General features: G+C 43.0%; 1 protein-coding gene across 1 annotated transcript in view; it reads left to right on the forward strand.

The window, feature by feature from the left end:
• The window catches only part of LOC120055849 (thymocyte selection-associated high mobility group box protein TOX-like), a 55282-nt gene extending 41658 nt beyond the window's left edge, over nucleotides 1-13624 (forward strand). The window contains exons 6-10 of the mRNA XM_039003860.1: nucleotides 654-878; nucleotides 2472-2552; nucleotides 2809-3249; nucleotides 9867-10009; nucleotides 12788-13624. Of these exons, the coding sequence (XP_038859788.1) occupies nucleotides 654-878; nucleotides 2472-2552; nucleotides 2809-3249; nucleotides 9867-10009; nucleotides 12788-12824 (927 nt within the window). The 3' untranslated portion in view covers nucleotides 12825-13624. The remainder of the gene's footprint in view (nucleotides 1-653; nucleotides 879-2471; nucleotides 2553-2808; nucleotides 3250-9866; nucleotides 10010-12787) is intronic.
• Nucleotides 13625-17727: the final 4103 nt, after the last annotated feature.

The following is a 17727-nucleotide window of genomic DNA, read 5'->3' on the forward strand; positions in this document are numbered from 1 at the left end:
ACCCTTATTTCTACCATATGTTTTAACTGCAAATAGCAATCTTTTGGGAAATGAAACTATTTCAATATTTTATGTGCCCCTCTGGAAAAATCCTTATGTTTAATTTAGTGGAGTATAAAATCTAATGCGGTCAACATTTCAGAAATGTGCACTGCGCTATTCAGAGTTATGGCTATTTCTGTGTTTTCAGTATGAAGCCATTTCTAAACATATTCATAAAATTATGGATAAATGAAAGTCTTGCATAGTTATAACTACTAGTACTAAGATCTGTCAAGGTCTTTTTATACAGAAACAATTTCTATCTGTTTGCAAAGTCTCACATTCATGATCATGTTCATTATCTCACATAGAAAACAAATCGTTTTAAACGGTACATTCCTATTGGACAAGATCAGGTAAATAAACCAAAATATTTATGAATGTTCTGGAAAATGTTAGGAAGGATATACAGTCAGCATTTTAAATAGTGCCCTGAGTTTTTCCTGATCATGGTAAGGAAAAACTCTGTGTCCTACAGTATACTGTACATAGCGTATCTACTATTAAAGTCCATTCTGATCTATTTAAACAATCAACACTCACTCTTCACACACTTCGCTCACTCCAGAAGCACATTTAGTTTGACCATTCCTTCCTTCTCTCTTCATCAGGCAGAGAAGCGGCCGGCAGTGGTCGAGACTCCCAAAAAGCCCAAGACCCCCAAGAAGAAGAAGAAGAAGGACCCCAACGAACCCTCGAAGCCAGTTTCTGCCTACGCCCTTTTCTTCAGAGACACCCAGGCAGCCATCAAGGGCTCCAACCCCAATGCTACCTTTGGAGAGGTGTCCAAGATAGTAGCCTCCATGTGGGACGGCCTCGGAGAGGAACAGAAACAGGTACGACACCTATAGTACAATGCATCCTCATACCTCCTCAGACCTCTTCATATACACTTCCTTGTTGGATTTCATTAGACAGGATCAGCCCCACTCTGATGCTATAGAATAGATTATAATATACACTGAGTATACCAAACTTTAGGAACACCTTCCTAATATGGAGTTGCACACCCTTTTGCCCTCAGAACAGCCTCTATTCGTCGGGGCATGGACTTTACACGGTGTTGAAAAGTGTTCCACAGGGATGCTGGTCCATGGTGACTCCAATGCTTCCCACAGTTGCGTCAAGTTGGCTGGATGTCCTTTCGGTGGTGGACCATTCTTAATACACACAGGAAACTGTTGAGCGTGAAAAACCCAGCAGTGTTGCAGTTCTTGACACAAACCGGTGCGCCTGGCACCTACTACCATACTCTGTTCAAAGGCACTTCAATCTTTTCTCTTGCCCATTCACCCTCTGAATGGCACACAGACACAATCCATGTATCAATGGTCTCAAGGCTTAACATGTTTTATTTAACCTGTTTCCTCCCCTTCAGCTACACTGAAGTTTATTTAACAAGTGACATCAATAAGGGGTCATAGCTTTCACCTGTATTCACCTATTCAGTTTATGTCATGGAAAGAGCAGGTGTTCTTAATGTTTTGTATACTCAGTGTATTAGATAATAAAATAATAGAATATAAGGTTATTGTCCTCACAAAAAGAGGGAGAAAAAGTTGATGAAAAAAACTACATTAAATCCTTTTCACAGTTTCACAGTAGAAATAGCTAGTGGCTCTCCCTGGTCCTGTGGCTCTGCTACTGTGAATGCTACTGTGTGTTTTGACTTACAAATGGCCTCTTGACAGAAGCAAATGGAAGAGGAAGCTTTTACATATTTATTCTAGTAAGCGCCGTGCTATTGTCCTATTACATACGCGCACATGCACACACACTCACTCACACACTCACAGAAACACATTTTCATACAAACACACACACACACACACACACACACACACACACACACACACACACACACACACACACACACACACACACACACACACCTCCAGTGTGGCGTAGAGCTGCACACGGAGAGGAGCATAGCAGTAAAGGTGGAGGAGGATGTCTGTCTGAGGACAGGACAGTGTACTTCCTGGAGAGAGAACAGCAACAGCTCGGAGGACAGGCAGGCAGACAGACAGACAGACAGACAGACAGACAGACAGACAGACAGACAGACAGGCAGGCAGGCAGGCAGGCAGGCAGGCAGGCAGGCAGGCAGGCAGGCAGGCAGGCAGGCAGACAGACAGACAGACAGACAGACAGACAGACAGACAGACAGACAGACAGACAGACAGACAGACAGACAGACAGACAGACAGACAGACAGACAGACAGACAGATGGATGGATTGTGAAGAGGAACAATCTAGTTCTATATAAATTGGAATCCTTTTGAGTATTATTTAGATTTCCCCAACTTTATTAAGCATCATAATAGCTTCATAGGACATAAACACTAACCCCAGTAGATGGGTTTCTTTCTAGGAATTAAGTAGTTTGGCAACTGAAGTGCAATGTTTACTGTTCTGTCTTTTATAGGTGTACAAAAAGAAGACAGAGACCGCCAAGAAGGAATACCTGAAGCAGCTGGCAGCATACAGAGCAAGCCTAGTCTCACAGGTAGGTACCAGAACCAGACAACCTGGGAGCTGTAGTTCTTCTATCGTGATAAGTCTTCATAAGGGCAGTGGTCAGTTGACTCTGTAGGACTCTGGTAACACTGTTGTGCTCTCTCTCTCCCGCTTCCATCTCTCGCTTTCCCATCTCTGTCTTTCCTACTCCTTCTCCTGTCTTCCTTTCTCTGTCCTCTCGCTCTCTTTATCTCTCCCTTCCTCCCACCCTCCCTCCCACCCTGTCGCTCCCTCCCTCCCTCCAGAGTTACAATGAGCCAGGTGAGGTCAAAGTGTCCCAGGCCTCCTCCATGCTGGGCCCCAAGCCCCCCGTGTTCCCCGGATCAGGCCACCAGCACCCCCAGCAGCACCCCCACCCCCATCACTCCCACCCCAGCCTCTACATGAGCCACCCCTACCACCACCAGAGCCACCACCCCCACCCCCACCACCAGCAACAACAGTCCCAGCAGCACCAGGCCGGCCTCAGCCCCCACCTGTCCCCCCTCCAGGGTCTCTCCCGGGGGGTGACCCCGCGGCCCAGTGGACCCCATTCAGGTGGGGTGTCTCTGGGCAGCATGGCGGCGGTGTCCCCCCCTCCTTTCCAGATCAGCCCGCCGCTCCACTCCCACTCCCACCTAGGAATGCACCACCAGCAACAGCTCGGAGGACACCCGCTGTCTCTGCACTCACCCTCAATGGGACAGGTTAGTTGAACAGACACACACACACACATGCCCAAATGCATAAAAACACACTCAAAATAAAATCACATTTTATTTATTACATGCGCCGAATACAACAGGTGTAGACTTAACCGTGAAATGCTTACGTACAAGCCATTAACCAACAATGCAGTTTTGAGAAAAACAAGAGTTAAGAAAATATTTACTAAATAAACTAAAGTAAAAAGAAAAGAAAAAGTAACACAATAAAATAACATTTACGAGGCTATATATACAAGGGGTACCGGTACCGAGTCAATGTGCAGAGGTACAGGGTAATTGAGGTAATAAAGTGACTATGCATAGATAGCAGCAGCGTTAAAAAAACTGGGGGTCAATGCAAATAGTCCAGGAAGCCATTTGATTAGCTGTTCAGCAGTGTTACGGCTTGGGGGTAGAAGCTGTTTAGGAGTCTTTTGGACTTAGACTTGGCACTCCGGTACAGCTTGCCGTGCGGTAGCAGAGAGAACAGTCTATGACTAGGGTGGCTGGATTCTTTGGCAATTTTTAGGGCCTTCCTCTGACACCGCCTGGTATAGAGGTCCTGGATGGCAGGAAGCTTGGCCCCAGTGATGTACTGGGCCGTACGCACTACCCTCTGTAGCGCCTTGCGGTCGGATGCCGAGCAGTTGCCATACCAGGTGGTGATGCAACCAGTCAGGATGCTCTCGATGGTGCAGCTGTAGAACTTTTTGAAGATCTGAGGACCCATGTCAAATCTCCTGAGGGGGGATAGGTGTTGTCATGCCCTCTTCACAACTGTCTTGGTGTGTTTGGACCATGTTAGTTTGTTGGTGATGTGGACACCAAGGAACTTGAAGTTCTAGACCTGCTCCACTACAGTCCCGTCGATGAGAATGGGGCGTGCTCAGCCCTCCTTTTCCTGTATGCCACGATCATCTCCCTTGTCACATTGAGGGAGAGGTTGTTGTCCTGGCACCACACTGCCAGGTCTCTGACCTCCTCCCTATAGGCTGTCTCATTGTTGTCGGTGATCAGGCCTACCATCGTTGTATCGTCGGCAAACTTAATGATGGTGTTGGAGTCGTGCTTGGCAACGCAGTCGTAAGTGAACAAGGAGTACAGGAGGGGACTAAGCACGCACCCCTGAGGGGCCCCTGTGTTGAGGATCAGCGTGACAGACGTATTGTTGCCTACACGTACCACCTGGGGACAGCTCGTCAGGAAGTCCAGGATCCAGTTGCAGAGGGAGGGGTTTAGTCCCAGGGTCCTTAGCTTAGTGATGAGCTTTGAGGGCACTATGGTGTTGAACGCTGAGCTGTAGTCAATGAACAGCATTGTGGCCCGGGTGAGTTCAACACACATGCAAAAACACACACTCAAGTGCACACACACACACACACTGTACATATTATGCATATTGTGGTTATACACTCAGACATGGCCACCTACAATGTACAGCTTCAAACACTTTACACATACTGTACATACATACATGATGCAAGCACATGAAATGGAGAGTATGATGGGTGTGTATGTTATTAACCAGTGGTTCTCAACTGGTTTTGCCTCGGAACCCAAATTAAACCATGTTGTCTCAGTCGCGATCCAATATGCGCGTCACGATTTTTTGTTTTGTTGCCAAAATGCAATCTGGAAAACTATGTTTAATGCTATATTGATAGTAAATCCACCAATTATATGACAAGGGAACAACAGCCCCACCTTTTTCATTGTCATTCATTCCATTTTGCCCATATTCTTGATGACGAATGTTAAGTTCACTGGTTTGAGACCACAACATCAACCAAATCCGCTAAATAATGTTGCTAATAACTCTATATTGAAAATACTGTGATAGAAAAAAAAATAGTTCAGAGGTTAAATTATTATTTTTTAAATATAATCTCTACACACTTTCTACCTGATGTTAGTTGCTTAAGTTGAGACTGCAGTATTTTTCATAAAAAGTCAGTAAATAAATGTTTTATGTATTTTTTTACTGAGACACTATGGACCCGTTCAAAACCTCGACCCACCGGTCGACCCACCGAGAATCACAGTTATAGATGATTCATTTCAATGTTATTTACAATCATATCCGGTCCCTTCATGTGCCAGAGATTGAAGGCAAGATAGGATGTATTCATACTACTGCCAGTCCAATACTGTACATTCACATTACACACTCTCTCTATCTCTATCCCTGTTTTTCCTTTTCTCTCAAAAACACAACTCCCCTACACACACACACACACACACACACACACACACACACGCCACACATACGCACACACACACACACACAATCCCCCATTTTCCATTTTCTCCCAGTAATAAACAAATGCATTAGGCTGAGGATGTTATATAAGGGCACCAACAGCAGCACATTGAGATTGATGAATGCATCAGTGGTGGAGACAAAATGCCAGGCAGGCAGGGCTATCTGATGAAGCCAGTCTAGCAGACAGGACAGGACACATACACAGGAAATGAGATGAGTTCTCTGTAGGAGCTAGTCAACAACGCAGATTGGAAAAAGGGAAGTGGACCTCTCTCTCTCTCTCTGTGTCTCTCTCTCTTTCTCTTTCTCTCTCTTTCTCTCTCTCTCTCTCTCACTCTCTGGACCTTAGATACAGAATACATACAAGAATGCAAACTGTACATCAGAATTGTATTTAAAAAAGCAACTGACCCCTTCAGAGGATAAATCACCCATCCGTTTCTATGCACAAAAACACCAAGATTCGCTGCCTCACTAATGCAACAGACAAGTTGTCCTGAGAAAAATCAACAACAACAAATAAACCACAGAAGATATATCCGAGAGAGGGCTCTGTATAATATTAGAGGAGATGTTACTACAGGATCAGCTCTACTCCCTGTACAATCTAACATGACCCGCTGTCTTTTCCCTTTAGGGAACTACTTTTGACCAGAGCTCCATAGGGTGGTGTCATTTGAGAGGAACATTAGTTTAATAAGAGGACTAGGTTATCAGGTATCAACTGGACCAGGTCGTTATGGAAACAGGTATCCAGGGGAACAGGGTGACATACCTCTTGAGTGAGAGAGAACACTCACCTCCTGATCTCCTGAGCGTGGTACTTAGAATGAATAACAAAACAAGGGTTTGTGGGAGATTCTAGGTAAAGGCGTTGGGGTGAATGGTAGTTTTCTATACCACTCACTTCCTAGACGAGTTATATCAATATGGAGGTTAAACAACATATCCTAGTAGTTAGACTGTGTTCTACCACTCTTACCTGTCCAATGTGTTCAGATTATTTAACCTCCTTAGAATATATAATATAAAGGAAAGGGAGCATGTTGATACTGTACACTCTTAGATAAAAAGGTGTTATCTAAAACCTAAAAAACAACAACAATGATTCTCACATGCTTAGTGAATACTGTACCTCAAGTCTACAGTCTAAGAGCTTCACTCTTAGAAAAAAGGGTTCCAAAAGGGTTCTTCGGCTGTTCCCATTTTGGTTCCATGTAGAACACTTTTTGGTTCCAGGTAAAACCATTTTGGGTTCAACGTAGGGTTCTACATGGAACCCAAAAAGGTTCTATCGGGAACCAAAAAGGTTCTACCCGGAACCAAAAAGTGTTCTACATGGAACCAAAATGGGAACAGCCGAAGAACCCTTTTGGAACCCTTTTTTCTAAGAGTGAAGCTCTTAGACTGTAGACTTGAGGTACAGTATTCACTAAGCATGTGAGAATCATTGTTGTTGTTTTTAAGAGAGGGAACTGCCATTTATCTACTCTCAGCAGGCAAATTAACTGTTGATGATCGAAGAAAAAAAAATTGGGAGAGGGGGAGGGAGAGGGGGAGGAGGGTGTAGAAGGGTGCCTCAGTCTTCATACAGATTAGAATATGAATTTGTCTGAAGTCCAATTTTAGATGAGCTGCTTGTATGGGGCTGCCTGTATGGCTGTGTCAGTCCATGGAGAAAAGGGGGGGGAGAATGGTTAAACAGAGGTTTGGGTTTGGTTGCCACTAAGCTCCCAGCGCTCAGATCCCTCTTTTATTGGGGACTTTTAAATCCCACGGGCAGTAATAATCCTCCCTTGCTCAATTTTGCATATTTTGTTGCGGAGAGAGCGCAAAAAAACCCTGTTAGGGCTGAAACTTTTTCCCTTAGTTAATAGAGTAGGGAGAGGGGGGGAGAGGGGGAGGGGGGTGGGCATGAGAGAGAGAGAGAGAGAGATAAAAAAAAGGGGCAGATGGGGCCTTTGTGATGGAGTGAAGGAGAAGAATTTGTGGAACAATGCCTGAATAGGTGAGAGTCTGAGGAGGAGAAGAGAACTCAGCCACCTGCTGTCCCCTCTCTTTCAGAGCAGAGCTCGCAGCGTAGCGCCCAGATTCACTTCCCTTTCATACGTAGTCTCTCTCTCTCTCTCTGTCTGTCTTTCTATCTCTCTGTCTCTCCCTCTGTCTTTCTTTCTCTTTCTGTGTCTTTCTCTGTCTCTATTTCTTTCTCTCCTCTATCTGTCCCACTCCTCCCTCCCCCAAACAAAAAAAGACAAACACTTCAAGAAACCACAACATTAAAATATCTGCTCCCCTAATTAAAATAACTACTCCTTTTTTACTCCCCATCTTCCGTCTGTCCCGCTTCCCCAGCTGGTTAGGCTCCACCTTCTCAGAGTACACTATCAGGTCTACCATTGACTCGCTATAGGGAAGCTCAGTCAATAACCAACTCCCAACAATGACGATGCCCTCATGAGTCATCGTGTCTTGACCAAAGTCTATCACAGCTCATTTGAATAGTGTCATACTATAACATAACATGGGAGGTCATTATTTGATGAATTGATTCGTATATATCTGTGTGCAGTACTGCTATAGAGAAGTCTGCAAATACTTTCCCATCCACAGTATCCACAGATCCGTTCTCCACAAGCTAGCTGATCTGTAGCTCTTACACATCACAGCACGTGACTTGTATTGGCTGTCATTGGCTTTTTTGTTGTTGTCAGAGCCATCAGTGTCGTGGGAATTGCGAGCTGTGGACTCAGACTCCATAACCACTTGTGAGATTCTAACCATCTGTATGTAAATGCAAGGCGCTCATCCTCTTTTGAAGGATAATTCTCCAAGTCTGGCTTATGATTATGTGCACATACTGTATGTACATGCTACACTGATGCACTTTGCTACGGAAATACATACGAGTTTGATATACTCAGACAACGTTTCGACTCTTAGGCCTTCGTCATGACTGACATTAGAATCATAGAATTCAATAGAATGCGTCTCCTGTGCCTCTTTTGCCATTTATTCTAAATAGACTGATCTGTAATTCATCCATGACCAAGATGGCTGCCATTATTGACACATTCTAAAGTCTATTGCTTATTTCACTGGTCATTGTATGTACACTACATGGCCACTTGCTCGTCGAACATCTCATTCCAAAGTCATGGGCATTAATATGGAGTTGGTCCCTTCTTTGCTGCTATAACAGCCTCCACTCTTCTGTGAAGGCTTTCCGCTAGATGTTGGAACATTGCTGCGAGGACTTGCTTCCATTCAGCCACAAAAGCATTAGGGCATTGATGTTGGGCAATTAGGCCTGGCTCGCAGTCGGCGTTCCAATTCATCCCAAAGGTGTTCGATGGAGTTGAGGTCAGGATTCTGCGCAGGCCAGTCAAGTTCTTCCACACTGATTTCGACAAACCATTTCTGTATGGACCTCGCTTTGTGCAGAGGGGCATTGTCATGCTGAAACAGGAAAGGGCCTTCCCCAAACTGTTGCCACAAAGTTGGATGCACAGAATTGTCTAGAATGTCATTGTACTACTGTAAGCTGTATGATTAAGATTACCCTTCAATGGAACTAAGGGGCCTAGCCCAAACCATGAAAAACAGCATCAGGCCATTATTCCTCTTCCACCAAACTTTACAGTTGGAACTAGCAAAACTGTTCACCTGGCATCCGCCAAACACAGATTCGTCCGTCGGACTGCCAGATGATAAAGCGTAATTCATCACTCCAGAGAACGTGTTTCCACTGCTCCAGAGTCAAATGGCGGTGAGCTTTACACCACTCCAGCCGACGCTTGGCATTGTGCATGGTGATCTTAGGCTTGTGTGCAGCTGCTCGGCATGAAGCTCCCGACGAACAGTTCTTGTGCTAACGTTGCTTCCAGAGGCAGTTTGGAACTCGGTAGTGAGTGTTGCAACCGAGGACAGACGATTTTTACGCGCTACGCACTTCAGCACTCGGCGTCCAATTCTGTGAGCTTGTGTGGCCTACCCCTTCGCGGCTGAGCCGTTGTTGCTCCTAGACGTTTCCACTTCACAATAACAGCACTTACAGTTGACCGGGGCAGCTCTAGCAGGGCAGAAATTTGACAAACTGACTTGTTGGAAAGGTGGCATCATATGACGGTGCCACATTGAAAGTCACTGAGCTCTTCATTCTACTGCCAGTATTTGTCTATGGAGATTGTATGGCTGTGTGCTTGATTGTATACACCTGTCAGCAACGGGCGTGGCTGAAATAGCCGAATCCACTAATTTGAAGGGGTGTCCACATACTAGTGTATCTCTATGAGTAGAATAACACGGATAACACTGGAAAATGGTATCTAATGGTAGTTTTGTTTTTGTTTTCCAGGGATTCCCTCTCCAATCAGATTTCCAGAACATGCTCAACTCGTCCGGTGGGCAGGGACTGTCCCCATCCATGGACTACAGACAGGTGTGTCGGAATGGGCCCAGCCAGCACCTCGACTGGACCAGCGAATACTGTGGCAATGGGTAGAAATACTCATCCTTATTATATTTTCTTTTTTTATTTGATTTAACCTTTATTTACAGTTGAAGTCGGAAGTTTACATACACTTAGATTGGAGTCATTAAAACTCTTTTAACCTGTCTGGCTCTGGCGTTCCGTGTTGTACAAGGGGTCCTTTGTCCAGAACAATCGTTGTTTGGTTTTAGAACGGCCTTTTTCCCTCTCGATTTAGCAAGCACACTTGCCAAGTGGCGCGAATCTCTCCATCGTCAACAAACTCAGAGAACGGAACACGGCAAAACTCCCGAAAAAATTTCAATAATCTGATTAAACTATATTGAAAAAACATACTTTACGATGATATTGTCACATGTATCAAATAAAATCAAAGCCGGAGATATTAGTCGTCCATAACGACAGCTTATCAGAAGGCAAATCCAGGTCCCTTCTCGCGCTCTCCAGAAAACAGGAAACTGGTGACACGTCATGCCAAGAGCTATTATTCGAGCCCAGATCAAGTTACACACTCAATTTCTTCTCTCACTGCTTGTCGACATCTAGTGGAAGACGTATGAAGTGCATCTAAACTAATAAATATCAAGGACTTTAATAGGCGGGCCCTAGAACAGTGCATCGATTTCAGATTTTCCACTTCCTGTCAGGAAGTTTGCTGCAAAAGGAGTTCTGTTTTACTCACAGATATAATTCAAACGGTTTTAGAAACTAGAGAGTGTTTTCTATCCAATAGTAATAATAATATGCATATTGTACGAGCAAGAATTGAGTACGAGGCCGTTTAAATTGGGCACGATTTTCCCCCAAAGTGAAAACAGCGCCCTCTGTCCTCAACAGATTTCTTGTAAACAAACTATAGTTTTGGCAAGTCGGTTAGGACATCTACTTTATGCATGACGCAAGTCATTTTTCCAACAATTGTTTACAGACAATATAATCATAATATAATCCTGTATAATTCATTGTATCACAATTCCAGTGGGTCAGAAATTTACATACACTAAGTTGACCGTGCCTTTAAACAGCGTGGAAAATTCCAGAAAATGATGTCATGGCTTTAGAAGCTTCAGATAGGCAAATTGACATCATTTGAGTGTACCTGTGAATGTATTTCAAGGCTTACCTTCAAATTCAGTGCCTCTTTGCTTGACATCATGGGAAAATCTAAAGAAATCAGCCAAGACTTCAGAAAAAAAATTGTAGACCTCCATAAGTCTGGTTCATCCTTGGGAGCAATTTCCAAACACCTGAAGGTACCACGTTCATCTGTACAAACAATAGTGCACAAGTATAAACATCATGGGACCACACAGCTGTCATACCGCTCAGGAAGGAGACGCGTTCTGTCTCCTAGAGATGAACATACTTTGGTGCGAAAAGTGCAAATCAATCCCAGAACAACAGCAAAGGACCTTGTGAAGATGCTGGAGGAAACAGGTACAAAAGTATCTATATCCACAGTAAAACGAGTCCTATATTGACATAACCCGAATGGCCGCTCAGCAAGGAAGAAGCCACTGCTCCAAAACCGCCATAAAAAAGCCAGACTACGGTTTTCAACTGCACATGGGGATAAAGGTCATACTTTTTGGAGAAATGTCCTCTGTTCTGATGAAACAAAAATAGAACAGTTTGGCTATGATGACCATCGTTATGTTTGGAGGAAAAAGGGGGAGGCTTGTAAGCCGAAGAACACCATCCCAACCGTGAAGCACGGGGGTGGCAGCATCATGTTGTGGGGGTGCTTTGGTGCAGGAGGGACTGGTGCACTTCACAAAATAGATGGCATCATGAGGAATGAAAATTATGTGGATATATTGAAGCAACATCTCAAGACATCAATCAGGAAGTAAAAGCTTGGTCGCAAATGGGTCTTCCAAATGGACAATGACCCCAAGCATACTTCCAAAGTTGTGGCAAAATGGCTTAAGGACAACAAAGTCAAGGTATTGGAGTGGCCATCACAAAGCCCTGACCTCAATCCTCTAGAAAATGTGTGGGCAGAACTGAAAAAGCATGTGCGAGCAAGGAGGCCTACAAACCTGACTCAGTTACACCAACTCTGTCAGGAGGAATGGGCCAAAATTCACCCAACTTATTGTGGGAAGCTTGTGGAAGGCTACCCTAAACGTTTGACCCAAGTCAAACATTTTAAAGGCAATGCTATCAAATACTAATTGAGTGTATGTAAACTTCTGACCCACTGGGAATGTGATGAAAGAAATAAAAGCTGAAATAAATCATTCTCTCCACTATTATTCTGACATTTCACATCCTTAAAATAAAGTGGTGATCCTAACTGACCTAAGAGAGGGAATCTTTACTAGGAATAAAAGTCAGGAATTGTGAAAAACTGAGTTTAAATGTATTTGGCTGAGGTATATGTAAACTTCCGACTTCAACTGTAGTATGACAAAGCAGAATGGAGAAACATAGCAGATATGAGAGTATGAATGGAGTTCATATTCAGATTGACCTTTAGGGCCTGTTTCCCAGAAATGGATGAAGCCCAGTACTAAGAAGTACTTTGAATTTAGATTCTATTTTGAGCAAGCTTTGTATTCCAGGAGGAGGCTTAATCGTTAACCAGGAAACTATCCCTTTATGGATTGCTTAAAAATCTGTTAATTAGAACAGTTGCTAACCCAAGTGTCTATCAATCATTCAAATTGTATTTTAAATGTGTTTCATAACACAAAGTCTGTTAAGAAACATTGATTGATTATTATTGATTGATTACTATTCATTATTATTTGTCATGGTTCCTCTCTATTATCTTCCTTCAGAGCTCTTCAGAGAGACAAGCCTCTGTTCCTGACCTGATCTGACCTCTAACCTCTACACACCTCCACTCAACCACCCATGGACCGGATCGCAACCAGACCCGGTCCACATTCAGTCCCACTCTTTATTCACTGAACCAAGGCATGATTATCCTCTCCCCCAGTAGAAAGTCCTTGACCACCACCCCCCACTCTGGCTGAACCATCTGACCAACTGACCGTCACTCAAAAACAAGAAAGACATAAGCACATATTGCAAAACATCCATATTTTGATATTTGTGGTTCTTTATGATCTACCTTGAAAAAAATCATACTGATGTTATGAGTGGGTTTCGGATAGTTTTGTAACTAACACCCTCCCCTGATATTAGATTTAAAAAACGTAAAGTTCTGGACTTTTTAATTGTTGGATGGCCATAAAGGCAGAAAGGAAATGTGCTCAAAGAGTTGAACGAATAGGCAGCACTGTCATATCTACTGATGTGTCGTTGGATCGTTACTGATATATCGTTAGATTGTGTTTTGAGGAAGACAAGCTGATGACCATTTTTTGATCATGACCGTTGTTCAAATCCCAGAAGTTAATTTAGCACTTAGGGGCTTTTGGGGCTTTTTTTCCACACATAGCAAGATGTAAACCAAAACCCCAAACTAACAGACCTTTTGAAAGGAAAGACAAGATGTTTTAGCCTTTGAAAGAAATTAACAAAGAACACATGTATTATATTTCTATCACTCTTTCTCTATGTCTCTCTCTCTCTCTCTCTCTCGCTCTCTCTCTCTCTCTCTCTTTCTCTATGTCTCTCTCTCTCTCTGTCTCTCTCTCTCTCTGTCTCTCTCTCTCTCTCTCTCTATCTGTCTCTCTCTCTTTCTCTATGTCTCTCTCTCTGTCTCTCTCTGTCTCTCTCTCTCTCTCTCTGTCTCTCTCTTTTTCTCTATGTCTCTCTCTCTCTCTCGCTGTCTCTCTGTCTCTATGTCTCTCTCTCTATGTCTCTCTCTATGTCTCTCTGTCTCTCTGTCTCTATGTCTCTCTCTCTCTCTCTCTCTCTCTCTCTCTCTCTCTTTCTCTCTCTCTCTGCTACTGGACTGCCTTAGAGACTGCTGTGTGTCTTTGAGCAGAGTTGTGTTGCTCTTTCTAAACTGATGATGATGATGTTCATAGGATCCTCTGTGGACTATGCCTCGGCTGGTTAGTGTAGCCATCACCTCAAGCTGTACATAGATTTCTGTTTTACTCTTACTCCTAGAGTATAAAAACAAAAGCTTTTTTTCTCCCAAGTGCGGTGTGATTGTGAATTGGATCACACCGGTTTTAATTTAACTATCAAAGAATAAGGGAAATTGATTGAACAGCTTTTATAGTTGTTTGGATGCTATTGGGCGTAAGAATTGTCAATATAATGATATTTGTAAGATAAAACTTGGTAAATCACTTGTTTTCATCCTCTGAAATAACGTCGTAAACGTTGGCTGCCCTTTACCTGGAAAACATCACAAAATATGAGTTTTGTGAAAGTAGACAAATAAAAACAAGTTTTGTTTTGTACAAGGACAAAATCCTTTTTTTGTACAACTTCTGGGCATATTGATGATATGGATTGTCATCAACCTCCTGTATCTGAAGTTGCTTTTCTTTATCAGCAGAAAGTGTCTGATAATGAGAGAAGGAGATCGGTAGAGACAGATTGGCAGAGTGGCGATATATAACCCTGACATCTGGCTTGTCATCGCTCTTCTGATCGCTCCATCACTCTCTCTCTCCATCAAGTCTGTTCATCATGCTGCGCCTATTTATGAAACAATAACTAGGTGTTTTTTAAGCCCTTATGTTTAATAGTGTTGATGATGGCTGTCTTCTCTGTTCCATTTGGGTTCCTTTCTTTTGGCAGAAAAACGTCTCCAGGCAACAACAATGTGAAGAATTGTGTTCTTATTTTTAGTTTCTAATGTGTTTGAAAGAAATAAAGTCAAACCTGCATTTTTTTGTGCAGTAATCACTCACTTTTGGATTCCCTGTGTTTTTATTTCAACCTGAAGTGCCTGAGGGATTGGGAGAACATAGACAACCAGAGTCCTAATTGTGTATATCCTTGTCTCAGAGTTTGAGAGTAGGTGTCGACTAAAAGTAGCAATTTCAGCTTTGTCGTGAAGATTAAAATACTTCCATGAAGATGTTTTGTTTTGTTACTGTAAACCAGTAGTTATGGTGATTTAGTTTGAGTTGGATTTATTTGCACCAAAGAAGACAAGTGATAGTCAACAATACAGATTTTTTTTTTTTTTACGAAAAAGAAACGGTGTGCAGGTGTGGTTGGAAGCCCAAAGGCTTACATGAAAACCACACAACAAAAAACAACATACAACACATAAGTATCACAATCGCTGTATTTCAGGGAAGAAAAATACTTGTTTAAATTCAGTCTTCTACTGTGTTATGTTTTGTACAATTTCAAGACTATGTACTGTACATACAGATGTAGACTGTCACAGCCAGCACAGTAATAATTGATCAATATGGATCAAGAGATTGATGAACACCAAGTAAGCAGCTGTTAATATCATCCTCGCCAGACCATTTTGTACATGGTGTCCTGGTTGGTCAGTTTGACCAATTCATGAATGTATTATCAGCTAATATTACGAATACCGGTAGTACGTTTTTGGATCATTATCAAAATGGGCCTAGAGATTGTGATTTGCTATTTAGAAAAAAAGGAAAAAGTATTTACGATAGTGTTAAAGTTTCAAAGTACAATATGTATGCTCATATCTATCAGTATCGTGTTCGTTTAAGCTGAGAGCAATAGCGTGTGTTGTGGGTGAGGGTTGGCGTGTGTTCATCGTGATTCCATTTAATCTATCTATCTTTAACAAGTTACTCTGAACAACAATTTCCTCTTTCCATCTGTCCAGTGCCTATGAATGAATATATTATGCACAAGTCATGTACCCCATAGACTAGGAGTTGCCAACCCTCCTCATGGAGAGCTACTGGGCATGCAGGCTTTTGTTCAAACCCTACTTTAACATACCTGATTAAGCTGATGAGCAGCTGATTAGTAGAATCCTGTGTGTATTCAGCAGGGCAGCAGCGAAGTTCTGCAAACCCAGTAGTTCTCCAGGAGGAGGGTTGGCCTCCCCTGCCATAGACTGGCCTGAACTCCACATGAGAAAGACATCAGTAGCTATGCACTGCCCTCTGGTTGCCAAAAGATAGAACAACATGTAAAACAATTGCATTAGCAGTGAATACATGACCAGAAGGGGGCGCTAGAGCTAATGATATAGTACAACTCTTACCCTACAAGGTCCGGGGCCTGCTAGTTTTCTGTTCTACCTGATAATTAATTGCACACATCTGTTGTCCCAGGTCTAAATCTGTCCCTGATTAGAAGGGAACAATTAAAAAAGGCAGAGAGGTCCAGAGTTGAGTTTAAGGGATATAGTACATTACATATCCATTTCTGGGGGTCGTGGTACTGGTGGGGGTGAGACTGGGGCCCCACCATGGAGGCCCTGGGACTCTTTGACCTCACCTGGGAAGCATCGTTGTAACTCTGGAGGAAGAGAGAGGTGTGTGGTACAGTCAACTCCAAAAGGAGTGGCACCCTTGATAAAAATGAACAAAAAAGAATGTATAGAATAAATAATACCAGTACTGAGCTATATGGTAATTTTCCAACATGGGAAATATATTTTACTTGATTAATTACTCAATAGAATCAACCAAAAATAATGAAATAAAAAATTCTGAACAAAAATGTGCAAAAAACGATATCATTTTTGGTACCCTGTTTTTAATACCCACCCCTTGTGAGGATAATGTCACTGAGCCTTTTCTATAATGTTTAATCAGATAGGAGAACAATCTCCTATTGGAGAACATTGGGAGGGATCTTAGATAATTTCTCCATACAGAATCCTTCCAGATCCTTGATATCCTTTGTCTGCTCTTATGGACTGTCCTCTTCAATTCAAACCACAGGCTTTCAAGGGGGTTCAAGTCCAGAGACTGAGATGGCCATTCCAAAATGTAGATGTGATGGTCAATTAACAATTTCTTGTTGATTTCGATGTATGCTTGGGGTCATTGTCTTGATGGAAGATCCACTTATGGCCAAGTTTCAGCCTCCTGGCAGAGGCAACCAGGTCTTTGGCTAAAATGTCCTGGTACTCGGTAGAGTCCATGATGCCGTTGACTTTAACAAGGGTCCCAGGACCAGTGGAAGCAAAACAACCCTATAATACATAAAGATCCACCACCGTATCTTACAGCAGGTATGAGGTTCTTTTCTGCATATGCATCCTTCTTTCAGCGTCAAACCCACCGGTGGTGTATGGCCAAAGAGCTCTATTTTCATCTCATCTGACCATAGAACCCAGTGTCAATGCCATTTAGAAAACTCCGGGCGTTTCAGTTGTTGGTTGCTCTCAATAAAAAAAATTCTGGCAACCCTTGCAAAGAGTTTATTGGCATTAAAGTGGTGTCTAATTGTAGATTTGGAGACCTGGGGCCTGATTCTGAATAGGAAATTACGCCTTTCTTGCTCACGCGTTTCCTGCGCACTTCTCAGTAGTTGGTATTGACTTACCTTATGAAGTTGTGTAACGGTCTTTGCAGGCATGGTTCCTTTGCGTGTGCTGAATAAATGTAATTAAACTGCTGAAAACCCTTCCACTTGCTGGCCAACCAATTTTCTCATGGATTTTTCATTCAATAAGGTTTTCAGTACATTTATCATAAGCTATGCCTTTAAATAGAGTATACCTTTAATTCGAATTTTGTCGATGGACCTGCCAGTGTGGTGCCAGGACAACAACCTCTCCCTCAACGTGAGCAAGGCAAAGGAGATGATCGTGGACTACAGGAAAAGGAGGGCCGAACATCGGCGAGGCTGTAGTGGAGCGGGTCGAGAGTTTCAAGTTCCTAGGTGTCCACAT

The sequence above is a fragment of the Salvelinus namaycush genome, chromosome 11, assembly GCF_016432855.1.
Source record: "Salvelinus namaycush isolate Seneca chromosome 11, SaNama_1.0, whole genome shotgun sequence".
NCBI lineage: Eukaryota > Metazoa > Chordata > Actinopteri > Salmoniformes > Salmonidae > Salvelinus > Salvelinus namaycush.